Source organism: Cryphonectria parasitica (assembly GCF_011745365.1).
Source record: "Cryphonectria parasitica EP155 unplaced genomic scaffold M406scaffold_5, whole genome shotgun sequence".
NCBI lineage: Eukaryota > Fungi > Ascomycota > Sordariomycetes > Diaporthales > Cryphonectriaceae > Cryphonectria > Cryphonectria parasitica.
Genome location: NW_024468913.1, coordinates 3,741,661 through 3,758,832, shown reverse-complemented (window position 1 = coordinate 3,758,832; position 17,172 = coordinate 3,741,661). Strand labels below are relative to the sequence as shown.

At 53.1% G+C, this 17,172-nt stretch overlaps 4 protein-coding genes across 4 annotated transcripts; 3 read left to right on the top strand and 1 right to left on the bottom strand.

Annotated features, from left to right (window-relative positions):
• Positions 1-1,874: 1,874 nt before the first annotated feature.
• On the top strand, positions 1,875-2,661 carry M406DRAFT_292368 (uncharacterized protein; the record flags this gene model as incomplete). Its single annotated transcript, XM_040919027.1, has 2 exons — positions 1,875-1,965; positions 2,194-2,661. The coding sequence occupies 2 exons, from the start codon at positions 1,875-1,877 to the stop codon at positions 2,559-2,561; spliced, it is 459 nt and encodes a 152-aa protein (XP_040776050.1). The 3' UTR covers positions 2,562-2,661.
• A 2,096-nt stretch (positions 2,662-4,757) lies between these two features.
• On the bottom strand, positions 4,758-5,910 carry M406DRAFT_340562 (uncharacterized protein; the record flags this gene model as incomplete). Its single annotated transcript, XM_040921567.1, has 5 exons — positions 4,758-4,939; positions 5,038-5,143; positions 5,218-5,263; positions 5,375-5,757; positions 5,794-5,910. 5 exons carry the CDS (start codon positions 5,908-5,910, stop codon positions 4,758-4,760), a joined length of 834 nt encoding a protein of 277 aa, XP_040776049.1.
• A 1,243-nt stretch (positions 5,911-7,153) lies between these two features.
• On the top strand, positions 7,154-8,222 carry M406DRAFT_222093 (uncharacterized protein; the record flags this gene model as incomplete). Its single annotated transcript, XM_040915612.1, has 6 exons — positions 7,154-7,339; positions 7,436-7,522; positions 7,605-7,739; positions 7,816-7,867; positions 7,946-7,994; positions 8,069-8,222. Coding segments are annotated over 6 exons (663 nt in total), but the record flags the coding sequence as incomplete, so codon positions are not given.
• A 7,407-nt stretch (positions 8,223-15,629) lies between these two features.
• M406DRAFT_340560 (ras-domain-containing protein) lies at positions 15,630-16,908 on the top strand (the record flags this gene model as incomplete). The annotated part of the gene is made up of 8 exons (XM_040921566.1): positions 15,630-15,652; positions 15,727-15,758; positions 15,914-15,940; positions 16,067-16,146; positions 16,236-16,258; positions 16,324-16,352; positions 16,422-16,679; positions 16,739-16,908. The coding sequence occupies 8 exons, from the start codon at positions 15,630-15,632 to the stop codon at positions 16,906-16,908; spliced, it is 642 nt and encodes a 213-aa protein (XP_040776047.1).
• Between the last annotated feature and the right edge of the window lie 264 nt (positions 16,909-17,172).

The window sequence follows — 17,172 nt, the reverse complement described above, 5'->3', positions numbered from 1 at the left end:
TCATCACTCTCTCTGCTCGAGAAGAAGAAGAAAAAAAGCAAACATGTTGGCCCCACAATCTTGCTGGCCACCTCAGTAATGGCCCCATCCTTCCCTGCATCACCGCGAGACACTCGCAGAAGGCACTGACCTGCCCCACCGCCCCTCCCCTCCCAAGGAAAAACAACAACAACAGAACAAAGACCACTCTTCCCAAAAACAAGAAAGCAGAAAGAGGAAAACGCGAGGACTAGGAGCCACGCCATCACGACATCCACGCCATCGTGGAGTCCACCACCGCGCTTCTCTCTGCGCCGCAGCGAACAAGTGAGAGCTAAGGGGAAGGCAGCCGGCGGAGCACGATAGCGTCAGGTTTCAGGGCGAAGCGACGGCGGCGTTGCCGTACGGGCGGCTGGACGAAACCTGTGCGCTAGCAGGCGTGGTGACCATGTGGTTCAATATGGAGCCGCCCGCTCCCCCCTCCCCTTCCAAACAGTATTTTGCTTCTTCTTCGGTCACATTCTCGGTCGAGCTGAAGAGGTTTTCACGAGCCGTGTCCGAGGAGGCAGAGAGGCAGGTGTCAAGTTCAGCGCCACCTTGAGGTTGGCAACTTGTGTCACTTACAATCTCAGGCTGATTCCGCCATCAATAGGGTGTAGAAGACAACACCAAGACATTGAGCCCTATCATACTACTAGTACGTTCACTACATAGCACTATTAATTAACATGTTTGGTAGTCCACAATGAGGGATTCAGTATATTGCTGGGGCTGGGTTGACTAACACAGAGGCGGACTGTGTCTGCAAATTCTTCTTACCTTTGTATCACCTCTTGAAAAGAAAAGAAAATAAAGATTGAAGATGTGAACTGCAAGGTCTTGGATCAATATCTTGGCTTCAGGCTGTGCATCTTTCTGCAGATACCTACTCAAGTAAATAGGTTTTGCTTCTCAGTTCTTTCCCCATTCCTCCCCTATTCAGCTTCTATTGTAACTCCCGATTTTTCTTACCGAATAGAGAGAAAACTGTAAGATCCACATCTTGATGATTTTCTCAAAGCTCCGGGGTTTTTCCGCGCTTTGTTCAGCACCGCGGAAATAGTCTTGCAGTTGGCTGTGGCTGGCTGAGATGCATCTTGAAACTTTTTCCTTCCATGGTACTTTGAGATATGGATCCTGATGCGGGACCCCCCCACAGCCTAGGATGAGAAATTCACCTTCAAAAGTGGACAAATAGTTTCACGTGTGAAAGACATTGATTCGTCCTGCCCATTTCTTTAAAGCTTTTAGTTGCTATGCCTCTAGTTTGGTATCTAACGGGCATAACATTGATGCCCCCATCCCTTTGATTGCTCACAGGACCTCAACAAAATATACAACTTAGCGCTAACTGGTGCAAGCGCTAACCCTGACGAGAGCCATAATTTTTTGTTGTTTACAGTACAGCACGTTAACTCGCGTTTACCGATCATGACGAAGGCCGAGAGGGCTTGTCTGCAATATCCAGACCTGCCAGCTACACCGACGATTCGGTGGTGCTAGCTTTTAGGAAGAAACTTCGGATGTATAGGCCAACTTTTGTATTCGAGATGGCGGCATCTCTCAAGGCTGACCGGACATGGATGAACTAGGTGCACCGAGTGGCGAGATCTTTAAGAAATATCACTAAAATATTACCTTCTGCTTACTGAAGTACGATCGGAGCGGGGTCGTGAAAGAGCGAGAGGAGGAGCCCTAGTTATTCTACTTGGATCATACTGAGCCATTATAATGAAGATTCTCCACCTGCACGCACCTTGGCGGATTCAATGACATCGTTTTTCGTTCCCAAGCCCTGATTTTCTCATTCTCTGACAGGATCTTTGTGATCAAGTGATCATATTAGTACGCTCAAGATGTCAATCAAGGCGACACCTGTCATCACAACTGGTATTCACGAGGAGATTGGGCGTGCCGTTATAGATCAGTTGAAGCCTGAATATGAAGGTGAGCCGCGCGGTCTTGTAATCCTTCTTCTTATAACAAAAGCCTTGCTGCCAAGAGGAAGACCGATTCGGAGCGAGCTTTTAACAACGTCAATATGTAAAAGGCAAAGAAGTCTTCGTTTGAAGTCCAAAGATGTATCATGCTGCGAATGGCCATTCTTATGAATTGGACTTTTTTTTTCTGTATTAAAGTATTGTCAGGCTCTGACATGAGATCACAACCATCTAGTCATCCACTTGGCCCTGCTTTCCAACGTCGAGAATGAACTCCCCTTTCTCCTGAAAAATCAGGCCCCGCCCAGCCCCAGCAGCTCCCTGGGCACGGGGAACTGGGATTCCCCGCCGAGGGCGATCCTCTTCGGCGGCGGTTACACGGACGAGATCATCAGCCGCCTCCAGGAGCTCGCCGCGAGCACCGAAGGGGCGAGACAAATCCCCTGGCTCAGGGTCGACGCCGCCAAGGTGGGGCTGACGCCGGGCTCTCCGGAGTTCATCATCGCCATCACCAAGAAATTCAAGGCAGAATTGGAACGCCTGAAGACGGAGGGGAGGCTTGAGGATGATGGTAAAGACCACGGTGGTGTGGTCTGGGTTTAATCCCGGGAGGCTGTGGTGTGCGAATAAGCAGGGATGAGACCATTGCCTTCAAATTCCTCAGATCGCGAGTTTACATATGGAAATATGGAAACCCTGTCGCCTTTTGTGCCTTAAGCATGCAGTTCTCCATTCGAGAAGGATCCAAGTCGAGGTGCTACTTGAAAGAAAGAGGTAAGCACACGATACATCTCGGCCGATACAAGTCTGCCACATGCATCAGAACCAGTCAGACCATTACATACTAAGCTCGTGCCCCCTTTTCCCTGGCCTCGAGTGAGAGCGGCGTGTGGACCTTCTCGACCGTTCCTTCTGTGCATCAGGCTCTATGCACCTCTCTAGACCAAGACAAATGAGAGCCCTACGACCATGTGCTGTTCCAGATATATCAGAAACCTGGAGGTAATCAAGATGGGTGTCCTGACAGGAGGGTGATGTTGGCCTTCAGGATAGATCTCTGGCAGGCGTAATGCGTGGCGTGCGCCCCGATCAACCTGGCACGGCCATCATCACCAAAGTCGTTCCTCAGCCGTCAACTTCCTTTTTCTTCTTTTTCTTTTTTTTCTTCTTTCTTCTTTTCTTTCTGATTCATTATCGTGATATAGACACCACAACACGGACAGCAGAAACGCAGAAAGATGTCGAGTCAATCCTGCGCTGGCCACAGTTGAGCGGTCAAGCGACTTCGAGTTAGGCTGCTGTGCATGTCTCAGTTTTTATTCAGAACAAAATAACAAAACAAGACATAAGGAACTAAGGCGATTTGAGGTGTCTTGCTGCAAGGAGATCTTCTAGAAAATGAGTGTCGACACGAGATCAGGCCAGATTGGACAGAATGTAGACGAGTTTTGAACTTGCTTGCGCGGGTTGAGGGTTGGACGCTCTGGAAATTACTCTACTCGGGTGGGCACGTCGTCGCTTCTTTGTAAAATCTACTGGTGCCCGAAGCTCATTTAGTAACCCTCTCTCGTGAACCCTGAAAAAGCCAACCGTCAATCCCATCTGTCGCCCACATCACCACCTGCCGTTCTGACATTTCTGCACTTGAATCTGGGGCTACTATTCCTGTCTTGACTGGACTCCATCCACGGGCATTTGGAACAGCTTGAAGCCTGTCCTTGGCAAGGATACCACCAACTTTGCTGGTCATCCTATCCGGACCCACCACCACAGGAACAGAACAGGAAAAAGAGAGAGAGAAAACAGAAAGATGGAGTCATTCGCCCTCGCAGCAGAACACTCAGGAGCCATCAACCACATCCACACACTCACCATCAGCCCAGCCGTCGTGGGCGTCGCCAGAGAGCTGAGGATCGCCGTGATCGCTGTCGTAGCGGGGTGGGTCGTGGTGACGGGCATCCGGGGGCTGACTGGAGGTCGGGAGGGCAGGACTCCATAAGACGGACGGGACTTGAGGGGGTTTGAGGGGGTAGGGGGCAATATATTCGAGACAAGTGGGGAGAGAGCGACGAGCCTAATGAGTGAGATGTCATTTCAGAAGCAGACGATCGCGGATAGGTCGGCATGGTGGTGGAATTACTCTCTGATTGTCGGTCGCGGACGTCCTACGCGCCGAACTGTCTTCAGGCACGACAATACATGTTATACACTCGATCCACGTTTGTGCTTTTTGCGCTGGGGCAGTAGCTCGGATGGCTGGATAGGACCGCATGCTGTCTTATGACGAACAAGTCCGAGTGGGTGAGGGAATGGACCAAGGTTTACTGGGAGCAATCGAGACGCGCCATGAAACCCGACGGGAGATATTATTATTATCATCGAGAGAGAGAGCGAGACAGGGAGAGCAACTTCATCCGATCAAGTCGCTCAACCTTTGACGAGCACATATTGCGCCCGTTATAACTGCTGCTGCTGCCATGCTTGATCCACCCACCCCGAATACCATCTGTGACTGGAAACTTCATCGCTTCTTCGTAAGTGTGCAGACCGACGTGCACCATGGCTGCACACTGATTCTGTCTGGCCAGGTCTAGGCCTTTCCTTTTCTGCTTGCAACGCCTGAGCTTGTTGCTGGTGGTTGGCTATTGCGCTGTGGTATGCAGGTCCGCTGTCGCCATGTGCCTTGCTCCCATCCTCCGCAGGCTATGTCACCGTCCTGCTCAGCATCACACGCCAATATCACCTATCTGAACGAGCACCATTGACCCGTCCACATCAGGACATGAGCCTCTGCAGCCCTCAGAAGAACAGTAGGTCCAAAGGCTTGTCCAGATCACCATACCTCTCCCTAAACTCTTTCCTCGTTAACCACTGAGCAAGCGGCATCATAGTGTCTTTCATATCCATGATGCCTCTCTTCTTCTGGTCGATGTGCGAGGCGTCAATGACGATCCTCTTGAGGTGTTCAATGGATAGTGCTCCTGCTTCCAGTGTTAGCCAGATTATCTTGTGCGTTGTATAGCCGATGCAGTTCTTTCTTTCTCTTTGCTTTCACCTTTCCATGGATGAACAAACTCACCGTCTTCTAACAGGGCTGCCAGACGGGCTGGGGTGCCAACGGCGATGCCCGTCCTGTTTTTCTTGAGAAAATCGACCTGCTCTGCGACCTTGAAGTGCTTCGCGAACTGTGTGACCTGGTAAGCACGCATTCCTTCCCAACTAGAAGCACGGCGTGGGGACCACCATGTCAACAACTTACCAGCTTCGCAACCACATTTTCCTTCTTTTGAAATTTCCTCGTCGCCCTGTCTTATAGTCAGCATACGCATCCCCCATCCCCGAGACCCTTCAGCTCTCTCCTTCTCCTTCTCCTTCTTCTTTCGCACCACAGGAATAGGAAAATGGCGCAACCTCACCTCACTAGATCCGCAGCCCGCAGCCCCGCCCCCGCCACCACAATCGTGTGCGGACTCCCACACTTCTTAGGTGCCGTCCCCAGCCGCTTCTTCTCCTGCTCATCCTCCCCACCTGCAAACTTCTCCAGAAACTCGGCCAGGTTCTCCTTCACCCTCGTCTTGGAAAATGCAGTCGTGTCCCTGACCGCGCCCGCGGGGACGTACAGGTCCGAGAGCTCGATGGCAGACAGCTCGGTGCCGAAGCGCTTGGTGTTGGCCGCCACGTAGTCGGTGAGCAGGTCTGGGTCCATGCGGCCGAAGATGGTGTTGACGCCCAGGTCGAGGTCAAACAGCGCTTCCTCGTCCTCGGCGTCTGGGCGGCGGTTCTTCTTCTGCTTGGGTCTCTTGGAGGCGCGTGGGGCTGTTGTTGCTGCTGCTACCGCCACCTTCTGCTGCGTCCTGTCCTCAGTGCCTCGAACATCGTCGTCCGAAGGTGCCTTTCTTTTTTTTGATCCTGACCTGGCGGGGTGGGATTTCTGTGTTGTTGGTTTTGACATCTTGGTGGCTTGTGTAATGAGGTGAGAGAGAGGAAGGACGAGGTGAGGACCGTCTCGATTACTTGGGTGAGACAACCTTCTGTTGATACTTGAAGGCGGCAGTACTGGTATGCCCTGTGAGAAAAAGAGAATTTCGGTACGAAATGAGGGTGTTCTTTTCAAGATGAGAACGTGAAATCTCAAATCTGCGGAAGATGAACCAAGCAGTAAGTGAGGTTGAGGTCTACTCGTTCACCAATGGAACGTGCTTGCCATTAAAGTTTTGCCAATGATATTTTCCCTAAGGATCCATGTTGAAAATCAGAAAGCACAGTTCTTTTGTGCTATACTTACTGTACAATTTAGGCTCAGTCAAGCTTAATCAGCCCATGTCCAAGAACCAGCCCACAGTGCGACCAGATGTTACTACTCAAGCCCAGGGTTAGGGCTCAGAAGCATGATTACGACTTGCAGCTCGCCTGCACAGCACAACATGTAAGACATGATGGGTCAGCCTTCAAAATACTACTCTGGTGAAAACACACGACATTTACGCCCAAGGCTCTGAAAAGGCCTTCATTCGTTCACCACAAGAAAGGCACAATTCCTGAAAATAACAATAGCGAATCCCGGACCGTGAGCGGCACTCCCGTTCCACAAGGCGTAATGGACGTCGGTGCCGAAAAGGACAAAGTAGGTGGTGGGGCGAGCGATCCGCTCGGGAATACCTCCTCTCTGGCCGGTCATCGGTCGATGACGGCTTGAGAGATTCTTTGGACAGACCTGTGTGAAGATCCACTCTGCTTCAACCATGTATTGTTTTCCTGAAGAATATAGACGCAAGACGAAAGAAGTCTCTCGGCCTGCGACGTCTCATCACTTGTGTTTCTGTGCTGCTTGGTCCTTTAAGTGTCCTCTCTCAGCTTTACGAGGTGTATAAGCAGAGACTTTTGTTTCCGGCCAAGCGTTTTTTAATACACGTCATTTCCAGGTGTTGAAGGCAAAAAAGAGTCGATACTTATCAGCTTTTTTTCTCTTGTCCTCTCTCACTCTGTGTTATATTACAGCCGAACGAGCCTGTCTTGTTCATTTCTGTGGACTTGACGAGTGTTTCGTGTTTGCATCTCTCTCTGGGGGACGGCTGGTGGTGGGCACGGCGTGTTCATTCTATGAACTACGCTCGTTAGGTCAACGCAGCCCGACCATCACGACTTCTTGCAGATAATTCGACACATCTCCACCCCCCCCCCCCTTCCTCCTCAAAATGGCCCCCCAGACCTCGATTCCTGTCTCGGCAGACGTCCTCGGTACCATAGGGACCATCCTCTGGTGTGTTCAGCTCGTCCCGCAGATCTGGACCAACTGGCGCACCAAATCAACCGACGGTCTCCCGAGCAGCATGATGTTCCTGTGGGCACTGTGCGGCGTCCCTTTTGGCGTCTACAGCATCGTGCAGAACTTCAACATCCCCATCCAGGTGCAGCCGCAGTGCTTCATGGCCCTGTGCCTCGTCAGTTGGACGCAGACGCTGGTCTACCACAGCAAGTGGAGGGTCTGGACAGCTGCGCTGCTTGGTGTCGGAACGGGGCTGGTGTTTGGTGGTGTGGAGGCGGCGCTCATCCTCACTATACAGGTAAGTTTGTAAGGCCCCCCCCCCCCGGTTTCCCGTTTGCTGTCATAGCCTCCTTCGATGTTGACAACAAAATATCCCGCAGCCGATCTATCTCGCGGGCAATGGGACGCCGGTATTGGTGATAGGCATCGTTGCCTCCATCCTGTTGGCGGCAGGCCTTCTGCCTCCGTATGGCGAAATCTGGAAGAGGAGGGGACGTGTGATTGGGATCAACTGGGTACGCCACTGTGCCCAAAGTGCCTTACATGAAAAATCCGAGCTCGGGCTGGTAACTGATTGAAAGGAAACATTAGATATTCCTCACCATGGACTGCTGCGGCGCATTCTTCTCGCTCATGGCACTCGGTAGGTCTATATGTTATTAGGGCTAGCCAGGCACCACTCGGCAAACCCGATCACCCCTGCTGACAGCCACATTTGCAGTCGCTCAAACCACCTTTGATGTTCTCGGTGGCATTATATACATAGTCTGGTAAGATTACCTATCTTGCTTTTGCCCTCAAGTATCACCCACAGACGGCCAAGGGCTCACGTGACTCTCAATAGCTGCTGTCTGGAGCTAGGGATCTTCTCTAGCCACATCATCTGGCTGTTGCGGACGCGTAAGATCCGAAAGGAAGCAAAGACACAGGGCAAGACATTCGACGACGTTGCAGCCGAGCATGAGCAGCAAGGCATTCCCTTCAAGTTCGCCGAGAGGAAAGGCCGCAAGCTTCGGAAGAGACGGGCCGAATCTGAGAAGGACACGGAACTAGGGGTGGCACCTGAACCGGACATAAATCCGGCACAGATAACAGGGGATGGGAATGATGGGGGGGAAGAAAGCTTGAGCGACAGTGGCCCGACCTGGGGGCGGGGAGTCGCGTCGACAGTGTAGCCAATGGCGCCCTGTGATGCCGATAGGCTGGTTCTGTGTAAGGAGCAAGTCTTGGAAGTCATAGGCGATGCGTGTATCATGGGCGAAATAGAGCATCTGGCGCAAAACCAAGCCGCAACTATACCGTAAGAAAGTTGGATTCACATTATGACAAAGCTCCCCTCAAGATCTTGGAAAACTGGTAATGACTTGCTTTGGTGCTAGGCATGGCCAATGTGTTGCCCTACGGTAACCACCAGCGCTGTGAAATCCGATGGATCATTTTACGGCGGAACCACGATGAGGTCAAGGCGACGATGCACACTCAGCGCTAAAAATAGAGAAAGAAGAAAAGAACGAATAAATAATCGTATGTACACGGCCCGAGACGGCGTTGGCATCGAAGTCCTCCTGCTGCCTCCAAGACATCTGGCCGCGGAGTCGAAACTTCCCGATGGGCATCAGCTTCGCCCAGCTCACACACAGCGCAGTAATGGGACTGAGTTTCCCGTCATGCTGAATTTTGGCGAAATAAGATGCATGATCTTCGATCAAAAATACGTCTTGGTACCACCAAAGGATACCAATTAGGTCGGCGAAGGTGTTCTGCTTGGTCTTTTCTCTGATTTAGTACGGCTCAAGTACAGGCTCCGGTAGTACTTCGGTGTGCTACATTTCACTGTTGCGTCTGGAAGATTGATTTCACAGGCCCGGATGGGGAGAGAATGCCCCTCCTTCTCGTCTATAGAGATACTGTGTTGGGTACACCTCATCGTTTCGCACATGAGGCAGGCCATTCACATAAGACGAACAATCCGGCCCGTTGCTTATCATGCACGTGGCTCGGCTGGCGCCGTGTACGGGATGACGGTGAAGCATGTTAACCGAGCTCGGGAAGGGACTAGGTATGACATTGACGGTCAACTCGCACTCTCCCCACCAGACACTCTGCTCCTGCAGCCGCGACTAACGTCTAGCCGCGCTGCCAGTCCTGTTCTGTCGCGGGGCGCCGGCCAGCGTAACTGCAGTCCAGTCCAGACAGGGTTCACAGAGAGTCAGGAGTGAAGGCGTAGCTCGCTCATGCCGACAGCCACCCAGGCCTCGTCCCCTGAGAGCCGAGACCAGGACCGAAAGGAGCGGGCGCAAACGTTCCACAGCTGCCAAACCAGCGTGCCGGGATATTATGCAGGCCAGGGTTTGCAGCAAGGGGGCACTCACCACCTGATGAGTTGGAGCTAGTACTATTGGGCGGCAGTTGCTGGATGAGATGTTTGATTCATCACCGTGACGTGACATGAAGACACCTGAACTGACCGCCAAGATCCTGAGGCAAGGATCACGACCGGTAAGTCGGGGTTGTATCGGGGACTTGGTCAACTACGGACAACCGGTCTTTTGATGCGAACTCCCTGACCTGCGGTGCCTACACGTCCCCTCGACCGCGACTATGAGTTTGTTTGTGTTCACCAAAAGTGACAATGAGTACTGACACATCAAGATGGGTAGAACAGAAGAGGAGAAGGGGAGTAACGACATGACATCGAGGCACGTTAGTTTGGCGACCGCTGCAATGTGCCGAGAGGGGTGCTTCCCTGTCCTCGATGAGCGTTCCGCAGCTAGGCGAGTCCGCTCGGCTTGAATACTCTCTCCGGCCACCGAATACTCCCTCCCGGGGGAGGGGAGGGGGGCTGTTTTCCTCTTCACGTTGAATAAGGGATGAGAATGTCTGCAGAACAACACCGCCGCAGCATTGCAGCTGCTCCCACCCAATGCTCCACCGCCGGCACTTGTCAGTCTGTCCAGGTGGGCAAGAAGGTACTGTTTACCGGTGCCAGGTAAAGTGATGTGGTCCAGCACACAGTATGTCAAGATGCCCTGCTGTCGTCCCTCCACGGTCTTGTCATGTCCTAGGCCTACAAGCTTTTGACGTGTCACTTGCCTCAGCAGCGAGTAACAGCACCCCATGTGGGCTTGTCACTTTCTGAGGCGCTCCTTGAAGCCTCGTAATGTGTTGCGCTCGGGACCTCCGAGGCTTAGTCTTGACAATCGGAGCAATGGATCATGTTCAGCATCGGCGAGCACCCGCCGAGGAAGACCTGCTGACACGGTCGAGACCTGTGATGTCAGTCCTTTAGGCTATATGCACAGCAATAGTGCAGGTGCCCATGTCTTTAGGCGACGACCGGTCAGGGTGTGCTTGAAAGAGGTGCTTGCAGCCCAGGCCAGACCTGTATAGACAGCGTGTCTAACGGCTCAGCGCTACCGGATCCGTCACCTCGCAGCCCTCTTGTACATGGCATCCGCCAAGTTCTCGGGGCCACCCCAGGTGACACGACGTGTGCCATGCCAAAAACCACCTTGCTGAGAGGCGAATTGCAAACCAATAGTTCCCATGAGGAGGCCAAGTGTGTGAGAGCAGAGCAGTAAGCCAGAAGAGGGCCAGAGCCGCGCCGTGGCAGTGGCCCACCACACAAAAGACAGTGCTGCGTGCTGCCCGTTGAGCCACGTATCAATTGACAAGTATTTCTCGTCCACATTTGGTGTCTTGGGATGACTCTAGAAAGGTACATCTCACTTAGGCATTAGGGATCATCGATCATCTTAGTGTTTTGACTTGTTGCCTTGTGAGGACGACTGAGTGTTCCTCGTGCTGAGCTTCAAGGGCCCCCTTGGCCTTGAGTCCTGCGTATTTTTATCGGAAGTTACAACATTCGTGGGCCTCACTATGTCGCAAAACTCTAGTTAAGTAGAGAGAGCCCAACAGACAACTTTTGACGGCGACAAAGAATGATATCTTCAGCGGCACCGAGACCACATCATCAACACGTTGCTGAGGGGAGGGAGGTGAGCTGAGCTGGCAAGAATCTTAGAAAAGGTGCTGCCGTTAGATCATGGGCCAGGGCCATCTCGAATACCTCCTAGATATAGATTGAGGGCGGTTTCAAGGCTTGGAAATGTTCCTAGTGATGGAGTTCACCCTCCCGCTGACAAGGAAGCACATGTTGGCCTAGTTCCCCCGCAGGACGTATCTCGTGGCCTTCTAAAGGGAAACTAGCTCGTCCATGGAATCGTCGCTCTGTATTGGCCACAGAGCACTGCGTGAATTAGCAGAAGACTCTGTGTGACTATGCAGGACTTCGTGTCAAGGCGGTCAAGTTGCGGGTCGGCAAGAGCCGCTTTGCCACTATGCCACAGCAGGGTAACTTGTTGCCGAGCTTCAATGAAGTGGGACGGACGGCGATGAGAGAGAAGGAGGCGGTTGGAATCGAGGTAGCCCACAGCTGATGGCCTGGATCCTGTTTTCAGCTTAGCCAGGCACGGCTGCATGGAGAGGACAGGAGCCGCTTGAATTGGTGTCTGTTTCGACGTTGCTCTCGGGATGAAAACGCCTGCGGTCAGAGCGGCTTGTGCGACAATGCTAGTGTGGGCCAGACAGCGATAGCCGTAGGCCAGAGACGGAGAAAACCGTTGGTGCCTGCTGTAAACTCAGTCTGCACCGGCTGGGACTCGGAGGCGACACCGTGGAGACCAGGCAGGTCTGTCGCGTTTCCCTACATACTGCCAGCCTTGGTACAAAAGACAACGCAAGATGGCTGTTAGCCTGTTAGCCTGTTAGCTTGTGAGCCTGTGTTGTATCGAATGTAGCGTGTAAAGAGCACCGGCGTAGGGACCTGGCACCATAGTACAGTCAGTACCACGGTACATGGTGTATGTAACAGCACTCTCGAGTTATTGCTGTCGATGGTTCTAGGTCATGGAGCGCTGTCGAGTGGTGATTGCCACTTGAGAGGGCTTAACATGGAGAAGTTCCGGGATGGAATGGCGCCGTTCCTCCCTGCTCGGGATCATACCCAACGCCATGGTAGCCACACAGAAGGCAAGGCGATCCTCCAGGAGAGACGGCATTTCCCAAAGCAGTCCAGAAGCTCTAGTATTGTGGAGCCGAGTTGTGCATGGCGACAAGGTTTCCGGGTGGAGGAGTGGATCTTTTACTCAACATGGGCGGGTCGAGACAGGTTGTCGGTGACTTGGTGCGAGGGGTTATGGGCGGGCGTGGATCGCTGCGCTGTGGAGCAATGTTGGTGGTAGTGGTGGTGGTTGTGGTGGAGGTTGAGGAGGAGAGAAGGGAGAGGGGGAGGGTCGTGATTGGAGTGGAATTGGAAGCTTCTGAGGTGGAGGGGGTTGTTTTCTCCTTTCTTTCCTTTTCATCTTCTTTTTCTCTTTTTTTCTTTCTTTGTCTCCTTCCCTTTCATTTCCGTTTCCTTCCTACTTTTTTTTCTTCCCTCCCTGTTCGTTGCTTCTTTCCTCTTTTCTCTTCTCTCCTTCCTATGGATGTTTTGAATTTTCAAACGTGGGCAGGCCCTCCCAACTGCTTCTACAGGGGCCCTCCGGGGAAAGCAGGAAGGCGGGTGGCCTGCAGCTGACTCGCCTGGAAGACAGTTCGTGGTTGGTCCAGGCTGCTGCTTGGAGGGGCCAGCCGGCACGGAAAGGCCCCAAAAGTCTCGGCCCAGCCCACTTGGGCCCATGAGGTGCGCCCTGAGATTCAGAAGCCCTGGTAACCAGGGACCACCCACAGTGGGACCTCGAGCGCCTGCACCTCGGGGGCTCTTATGCAGTAGCGCCCCCCGGAGGACGAACGAGACAAGACAGGATGGAGCCAAGAGGGTGATTGCAAGCTTTTGACGACCCACAGCACACTCTGTCTTTACTCCAGAAGTGCAGTCTGAGTAGTGATCTGCTAGGAAGAGGAGGGAAAAAGGTGAGGAGGCGGGGAAGAACAAAAGAGAAGAAGAACGGGGGAGATAAGAGAACAGAGACAGAAAATGAACCAAGGCAGAAAAAACAAAACCATTCCCAGGGAAAATGAAGGGAGGGAAAACAAGAGGAAACTTCTTTTCCTTTCTTTAGAACAGAAACGAAGAAGAAAAAAAGGGCAGAAGAGGGGGGGGAAGCAAAAATCAAAACAAAGATGATAAAACAGAGCAATAATAACAAAAAGCCGGGTAGGCAAATGGAGACACTGGCGAGCCAGTAGCTACCGCTTCGGAGAATTCCTCAGAATTTCATCTTACTTCTGGTCAAGGTACCTTGCCGTCAAACCACAATGTCAACAAGTTGAGAGATTGTGTGTGTATTGTTTGGGGGGAGGGGGCTTGTGTGTGTGCGTGTGGGTGGGAGAAAAAGAGAGAGAGAGAGAGAGAGAGAGAGTGTGTGTGTGTGTTTGCTGGGCTCCAGTCCAGGCCTGGCACAGGCACAGGCACACAAGCACACACATACTCACGTACGCTCTCTCTCACTCTCACTCTTACACACACACAGAGCTCCGCTTCTTGAACCTCGTTGCTCGGCTCAAATCCCCTTCAATCTTTCTGTTTTTGAACGGATACCCCTACGTCGGGTCTAAAAACCCTCGTGCATCCATCCTCAATTCCCTTCTAGAAGTTTGATTGACCCTCAGGGCACCCTCTCTCCCCTCTTCCGGTGTCCTTCACACACAGAGTTGCGTGTCGTCGTCGCGCAGTCCCTGACCGGTTGAAGCCTTCCTTGTATTTCCATTGGACAGGTCTGCCCTCGGCTTACAATAGGGTACTGCTCAACCTCCTCGCTCGCGTGTTCCCTATCTGGACCCCCTGTCTTGGATTCTTCTACCGTGCGCCAGCCCAGCCCAGCCCAGCCCAACCAGCCTCTCTCTGTCTCCCTCCCTCCCCCGCCTCGCGTCCGTATTCTTTTTGTACGAAGGTGTTTTCTCGCCTCCCGCTCGCGTTGCACACCGTTTGCCGCCTACGAGCACAGCCGGTCAGCGCTCTGATCAGTGACAGCCCTGCCACGCACCAGCTTCTGGGCTGTATGGGCCAGCCTTTCTCCCACGGGCTCCGAGTGCGTGCCTGACCGCACAGACTGCGTCGCTACCTTGCCAATTACGGGGATCGGTCAGTCAAGGGGGGCCCTTGGCTGCCGTAGACCTCAGGCAAGGCAAGGCGCACCTGATCCTTGGGCCGTCGCACCGAGTACATACATACATGACTAGGTGAACAGCCCGGCTTGGAAACACCTCACAACTCGGCCATATCAGCTTTGTTACCGGTCCATACCTAGAAAAGGGTGTGAAGAAACCAGAAGAGAGAGAGAGAGAGAGAGAGAAGAGAAGAGAGAAGAAAAAGGCCGCCTCTTTCAACATCCTCTTCTTATCGACCCCGACCCTCAACACTCAACACTCCCTCGGCGGCCTGGACGAGGTCACGGCTTTGACTGCCCATCGGAGCGCGTTCTTCCACACCATCCGGACCTCTCTTGTCTTCGAGTCCAGATTCCCTCCTCGGACTTTCCTTCTTGATATTGATCCTTCCCTGGTGCAGTCCACGCACAACGACCGTCTCTCCTCCACCAATCGACGCCGCCGAGGCATTTGCCTTGGCACCTAACCCCGCGCCTCCCTCCATTCCAGGACAGAACGGTTATCCCTGATGTGAAGTTCCAACATAACTTGCAACTCTTTTCTCCCCTCCCCCTTCTTCTACCCTCGACGCACAATTTTGTGCCACTTGGTCTGTTGGTTCGACAACCTCGCCAGCCCTTACTTGGCCAGATTCCCAAATCCCATCTCTGAACCTAGCACGTTCGTCAAGGTCAATTGCGGCACACCAAGGTCCAGTTTGAGCTCGACATCGACCCCAGACCTCTCTCTCGCCAACCCCAACAGTTACCGCTTATCCTGCTATACCGACACGCCGGCCCCCTCCACTCGGCTTCCACGTCTTTCCTCCGTGTCAACCGTTTCTGCGGCGCCCCTCCCCCCCCCGCTTCCAGCCCCCCTAAGGCTGAATCTCGCAAGGATCTACGCGCGCCTGCAACTTTCTGCGACGGCCCTTGACTTTTTGAAATAAAGTCGTCTGTCCGCACTCGATCAATTTTCCAACTTCTTCTGAGGGAGTCAGTTCTTTCCAACCGAACCACCACCGCTACATGCCGAAGTCTGTACGGGTCCGGAACTTTGCTACCGCCCGCCCGGCGACCCACCCGCACAGGCACTGAACGGCCTTGGCGAAGGCGGTTCGGTTCACGCCTGCGGTGAAATCGCTCTGCCCGATTGACAGGCGAAGCTTCATCCTTTTTTTTTTTTTTTTTTTTTTTTTTTTTTTTTTTGACCCCTCCGCCCTCCGCTCCCTTGCCCCCCCCTTCCCTCCTTCTTTTTACTTGGACCTGCTGCACCTCCGAGTCAGGCTTGGTGCAGGTGCTGCCAGGGTCGAGACAATGCCGTCAAGATACCAAGCTTTGTGAGTCACGGTTCTCCCCACCTCATTCTCGTCCCCATCCTCTCTGGCATTTTCTAAACAGGTGTGCCTCACAGTCGCGAGTTTCAGGTCGTCGTTCTCGGAGCAGGTGAGAACCACCCCCCCCCCCCCTTTTTGGGCTCATAAACCCCCTCACCATCTGCATTGCGCATATCCCCCTCCCCACCCAACCCCCCTTAGCTGCAAAGTTTCGCGGCCGCAACGTGCAGATTTGACTGACAGCCCCCTTTTCTCGCACTTCAGGCGGCGTGGGGAAGAGTTGCTTAACTGGTGAGTGGATCCCCCACCACACTCCATCGACATGGGCATTCTTCAAGGCCCCTGGTCTAGCAGCCTGTCATCCCAACATGAGGAGTGATCATGTGAACGCTAAACTGACCGATCCGCCATCAACAGCACAATTCGTTCACCAAGAGTGGATCGAGAGTTATGATCCGACTATCGAGGACTCTTACCAGAAACAACTTGCTGTCGATGTAAGACTTGTCTCTCCTAGGCAGTGGTCTCGGTGTTTCTTTTTCTCATCCATCTTCCCTATCCTCACGATCACTAATGTGTATCATAGGGTCGGCAAGTAGTCCTGGAAATGTGAGTGCGTTGTTGTGTCAGACATGGTGTCTCGGTTGAGCCGCACAGGACTGACCCTGGTCCAGCCTCGACACTGCAGGGACAGAACAATTCAGTAAGACATGGCACACATACACACTGGTCCCCATTTTGTTCAGAAAATAGCTTTACTGACACTGCATAGCATCTATGAGGGATGTCTACATGAAAAATGGCCAGGGCTTTCTCCTGGTGTTCAGCATCACGTCGCCGTCCTCGCTGGCAGAGCTGTATGGGCTGAGGGAAGAGATTCTGCGCATCAAGGACAGGGAGGACGTGCCCATCGTCATCATCGGCAACAAGGCCGACCTTGAGGACCAGCGACAGGTCCAACGGACCAAGGCTTTTGCTATCTCGCAACAATGGGGCGCGCCTTATTACGAGGCGAGTGCTAGGACCAGAAGTGAGTGGCTGCCCTTGTTGACCAGGAGGAGAGGAGTGCATGTTGACAGGGATCGACAGCAAACGTCGACGAAGTCTTTATCGACATCTGTCGACAGATGCTGAGGGCAGACGATGCCATGGAGGCGATGGATGATACGGACGACACCAGTAGATATCGAGACACCGACAGGAACCGCAAACAACGACGGAGGAGACGCAAGGACCACCCACGATGTCTGATCCTGTGATCACGTCCCTTCTGGATTCTCCCCTCCTGTCTCTTCGGTCCGGCGAGGTCTGGACCTCACTCCCCCCCCCCCCCCCCCTCTCCTGTGTCAAACTGCAGCAATGGGAATCATTCTATTCTCCGTCGCAAACAGACGATAACGTGGCTCGTCGCTTGAATGCACGAAGCTTGCAGATCCACCAAGCATCAGCGACCGGCATTCCCGATCTCAATGGCCTGCACCAACAGCTCTTCTTCCTCTTTCTTCTTTTCTTATCCTTTTTTC